This window comes from Gymnogyps californianus, chromosome 2 (assembly GCF_018139145.2).
Source record: "Gymnogyps californianus isolate 813 chromosome 2, ASM1813914v2, whole genome shotgun sequence".
NCBI lineage: Eukaryota > Metazoa > Chordata > Aves > Accipitriformes > Cathartidae > Gymnogyps > Gymnogyps californianus.
In genome coordinates, this window is record NC_059472.1 from 158,215,241 (window position 1) to 158,219,862 (window position 4,622).

At 61.9% G+C, this 4,622-nt stretch overlaps 1 protein-coding gene across 1 annotated transcript; it reads left to right on the forward strand.

The window, feature by feature from the left end:
- The first annotated feature begins 477 nt into the window (after nt 1-477).
- MNX1 (motor neuron and pancreas homeobox 1) lies at nt 478-4,258 on the forward strand. Its single transcript, XM_050915870.1, has 3 exons — nt 478-1,140; nt 3,162-3,322; nt 3,426-4,258. Exons 1-3 carry the CDS (start codon nt 543-545, stop codon nt 3,765-3,767), a joined length of 1,101 nt encoding a protein of 366 aa, XP_050771827.1. The 5' UTR covers nt 478-542; the 3' UTR covers nt 3,768-4,258.
- The last annotated feature ends 364 nt before the right edge of the window (nt 4,259-4,622 follow it).

Sequence of the window (4,622 nt, forward strand, 5' to 3'; positions counted from 1 at the left end):
GGTTTGGTGGCAGGCTTGACTCCCTGACCCACAGGTGTTTATTCTTTCCGACTCGTTAAAAAGCGGTCGGCGGCGCGTTTATGGCAAATATTTGCCGTGTGCAGGAATGGTGGAAAACTGTCATTGAATACACGGCGGGAGCCACCTCGGCCGGCAAAGCCAGGGAAGCCCCGCGGCTGGGAGGGCTCTCCCCGCGGAGAGGAGCCGGTTCTCCCTCCGTACACCGGACTTTCCCCTCCCGTTAACCCCCGGCCCGCCGCCCGGAGTCCCCGGGGGGGGGTAGAATGGGGGGGTGGAAAGGGGCGGGCCACCCCCGCTCCGCCGTGACAGGTGGGCGGCGGGGCCAATGGCGGCCGAGGCCGCAGCGGCGCCGGCCCAATGGGAGCCGCCTGCGGCCCTTGAAGGGGCGCGCCGCGGAGCGCGGCCGCACTGCCGCCCGCCGCCGCCGGGAGACGCGGCCGGCCCGGGGCCGCCCGACGCGCCGCGGTTCCCCCCCCTTCCCGCCCCGCCGCCGCCTCCCGCCCCAGCCCGCCGGCGCTCCCATGGAAAAATCCAAAAATTTCCGCATCGACGCGCTGCTGGCTGTCGACCCCCCCAAGGCGGCGGCGGGGCAGAGCGCGCCGCTGGCCCTGGTCACCTCGCTGGGCGGCAGCGGCAGTAGCAGCAGCGGGAGCGGCAGCCCCCCATCCTCCTCCTCTTCCTCATCCTCTTCGTCGTCCTCCGAGCATCCCGCCGGCCCCGCCGACTGCCTGCGCACCGAGAGCCCCTCTCCGCCGCGCCTCCTGGCCGCCCACTGCGCCCTGGTCCCCAAACCCGGCTTCCTGCCCGGTACCGGCGCCGGCGCCCACCCGCATCACCACGCCTCGGCGGCCGGCATGGCCCTGGGACTGCACCCCGCGGCGCCCGGCGGGCCGGGCATGCCGGCGCAGGCGGCCCTCTACGGGCATCCCGTGTACGGCTACTCGGCGCTGGGCGGGCAGCACCCGGCCCTCTCCTACTCCTACTCGCAAGTGCAGGGAGCGCACCCATCCCACCCCGCCGCCGACCCCATCAAGCTCAGCGCCGGCACCTTCCAGCTGGACCAGTGGCTGCGGGCCTCCACCGCCGGCATGATCCTGCCCAAAATGCCCGACTTCAACTGTGAGTATTTGCCTCCCTTCCGCCCCGCGGCCGCATCCCCTCCGTCCCCTATCCCGGTGCAGGGGCCTACCGGGAGCTGCCTCCTTCCTAGAGGGAAGAAACCCCCTCCCTGCCCCCGTGTAAATAAGCTGCAGATTTAAACCGGAGGCGACATTTAGATTTTTTTTTTAATTTAAATTTTATTAGAAGGAGGAAACCGCGATCCGCAAAGGGAAGCGGGGATGTATGGGTCGCCTCACCGTTCCCGGCCCTTGAGGAGCCCGGAACAGCCCCGTTTTTCACGACAGGTTAGATAGGAAGGTGGTAAATTGCTTCCTGCCGTTGCAAACGCCCTTTCCCCCCGTTCACGGGGTGCCGCCGCGGAGGGGAGATGGGGGGGGCGGTGGGGACAAGGCAGGGGCAGGAGCTCCCATGGTCTCCCCCAAAAACCCAGTCTCGATGTATCCCCCCAAAAGCAAGGCGGCAGGTCCCATCACTCAGCCACCGTTCTTGATTTTTTTATTTCTCTTCTCTTGGAAATGGGCTTATAATTATGGTAGGCTCCTCTGGGCGAACGGGCGTCGGGTCGATCTGGGGTTAGCCAGAAATTTGGGGTTCCGCGTTTTCTGGGGATAACGAATAGATGTGAAATAAATACAGTCGGAAGGGTTTAGGTTTGGGACCAGGGAAGGCTGAAAATGCTGTGTTTAAACCAGACAATCCCGAAGTCCCAGCAAAGGCGCGTTGCTGAGCGCTAGGCCTCACGGCGATGGGGACCTTGCGTGCATCTGTTTTAGGCACAGATCATTTTCGGAGGTGTGAGCTCTCGGTGGGAATGGCCGATTTAACAATACCGGAGGTGTAGTTTTACGAAAATCATGCCAGGAAAAGAATTGCGATTTCGCCCCCCACCCCCTTCTCATACTCTGCACACACATTCGCAGACAAAAAAGTCCATTGTTTTCTCCCGAATTGGGGTTGTTTAGACTGGAACATTCAGGAAGAAAAAAAATAATTAGGAGAGCTGTCAGAGCCCTGCTTCTCAAACAAGGTGCAGAGGGGGAATAAATAACCGGAGAGAAACGAGAATGGAGCCTCGGAAAATCGCACCGCAGTGAGAAAATCTCCTCGGCGCTGCTGTCCGGGAGCGGACACTGTCCTTTTCTCTTTCTGCCCGCTTTAGCGAGCTGCCTCCAAACGCGGCCGGGCAGCGAGAGCCGCCCCTTCGTAGTTTTTTGATTTTTCTAAACCAAATAAGCCGAAGTGCCAAAATACTTCGAGAAATGGGCAGTAGCGCTGCTGCTTCGCATCCCCGGGGGTGTCTGGGCCCCGCGAAAGGGCTCAGTCCCCCCCAGTGCCCTCTCCCTTGCCCATGCCGGTTTTTTTAATACAATCCTTGATTTTAATTAATATTTCTGAAAGTGGAAAACACGCCGATTTTTTTTTTTTTTTTCCGTTCAAAGACAGTTTTCCAGCCCTCGCTGCTGATTTACGCTCTGATGGGCGGCCGGTGCCCGGCGCTCCCAACCTGCGGAGCGGTGCGGAGCAGGCCCCGGCCGCGGCCCGCCGGAGGGGTGCCCGCCTGCAATCCCGTTAATTAAACGGGTATGGGCGGGCTGGGAGTGCGGCAGGTTTAACTAAAGCATTAAATGGAGCAAATTGCTGCTCCCTGGAGAGCCCGGTACCCCTTCGCCGCGATCCCTGGCTCCGTTTTATTGTCTCGCATTTGTTAGGCTCTTGGGAAATCAAGAGACATATTTTTCTTTATTTAAATGATTTAATTTAATTTTTTTTTTGGTCCCTGTGGGGGATCCCCTGACACTGTGCAAGCCGAGAAACCCCGGAGCCGGAGGGCTTGGATGCTGGAGGAGATCCCTCCCTCGGTCCGTGCTCCGGTGGATAACTGTCCATCCTTCAGTCTCCCCCCCCCTCACCGTCTTTCCTGCCTCCCTCCTTCCCACCCCGCGTCCCGGGGGATGCCCGGCCGCGGCTCCACGCTCACCTCCGCGCTTCCCCCCCCCTCCCTTCCTCTCATTTCCCAGCCCAGGCGCAGTCCAACCTGCTGGGGAAGTGCCGCCGGCCCCGCACGGCCTTCACCAGCCAGCAGCTGCTGGAGCTGGAGCACCAGTTCAAGCTCAACAAGTATCTCTCCCGACCCAAGCGCTTCGAGGTGGCCACGTCGCTGATGCTTACCGAGACGCAGGTGAGTCCCCCCCCCCCGGGCTGGCGGGGGATGCTGCCGTCGGGGGGGGGGGGGGGGGGCGGTGGATGAGGTGGTGTGTGTGTGTCCCCCCCGTCTCCCCCAGGTGAAGATCTGGTTCCAGAACCGGCGTATGAAGTGGAAGCGCAGCAAGAAGGCGAAGGAGCAGGCGGCACAGGAGGCCGAGAAGCAGAAGGCGGGCGGCGGGGAGGACAAGGGGGATGAGGATCTGCTGCTCCCCGCCCCGGAGAAGAGCGGCGGGAGGAGGATGCGGGAGCTGCCCGACAGCGAGCCCGAAGACGAGGAAGAGGAGGAGGAGGAAGAGGAGGCGGCGGCGGCGGCAGCAGCTGGGCGATGCTGTCCTTACCACTCTTCCGACTGCTCCGAGGCGGACGAAGAAGACACGCAGCCCCGGGGCCGGCACGGAGCCCCGGCGCAGCCCCAGTGAGACCCCGCACGCCCCGCTCCCTCCAGCCGCGGGCTCTGCCCGTCCCACCGTGGGGGGAGCCCCGCCGCTCTTGGTGGGCACTGGCCCCGCTCCCCTCCCCTTGTTCCGATTTCTCCCTGCTTGGAGGGGGATGGAGAAGAGGATCCTCCACATGCCGGGCGGGGAAGGGGATTTACGGTGAATACAGTGTTATTATTGACTGAAAATCAGACAAAACTTGAGTCCCGTCTGCCCCCTGCCCTCCCCCATCCATGCCCCTTGGAAGCGTGCTCCTTTCGCTGAGTATTGGAAATGTTTTGTTCTTACTATATATCGGGAAAACTGTTTATGTCATGAACGTTAAAACTGCTGGAAATCTCAATACTGTCTTTATTTTTGTATATCGTATTTATAAAAAAAAAAAAATTACCTCTACTTATGCATGCTAAATTATTCCCCAGGCCCTCCCACCTGCGCGATGGGGTGGAAAATAAACGGCGTTTTGTACTTGAGATGTATGAGCGCTCTGTGCGGGCCGGGGCGGGGGGAGGGATGCTGGGCTCCCCCGGGCCGGGGGGTCCCGGTCCTCTGCGTGGTGCCGGAGTGCCCGGGAAGGAGCGGGGAACCGGTTTCTAACCCGAATTTAACTCGGTGCCGCAGCCGTCGTGCAATATCTGACATCGGCGTGGGTCTTTCCGAGAGGAGCAGCTCGGTACAGGGGAGGAATCAAGACGGGTTCCCCCCCGCCCCGGGTTTTGTTTTGCTGGTTTCCAGGCCCCCACGGCAGCAGAGCTGCGTGTCCCACCCGCGTACCGAGGGAGCGGCGGGGTCCTGTGCCGTGCGATGCTCTCGGGAACCCGGGGCTGGGAGGGGGGA

Excerpts from the sequence above, each read along its gene's own strand:
- MNX1 (XM_050915870.1), top strand. The coding sequence starts at position 543 with ATGGAAAAATCCAAAAATTTCCGCATCGACGCGCTGCTGGCTGTCGAC. Across the intron at positions 1,141-3,161 it reads CAAAATGCCCGACTTCAACT|CCCAGGCGCAGTCCAACCTG; the intron begins GTGAGTATTTGC and ends CTCATTTCCCAG. Across the intron at positions 3,323-3,425 it reads TGATGCTTACCGAGACGCAG|GTGAAGATCTGGTTCCAGAA; the intron begins GTGAGTCCCCCC and ends CGTCTCCCCCAG.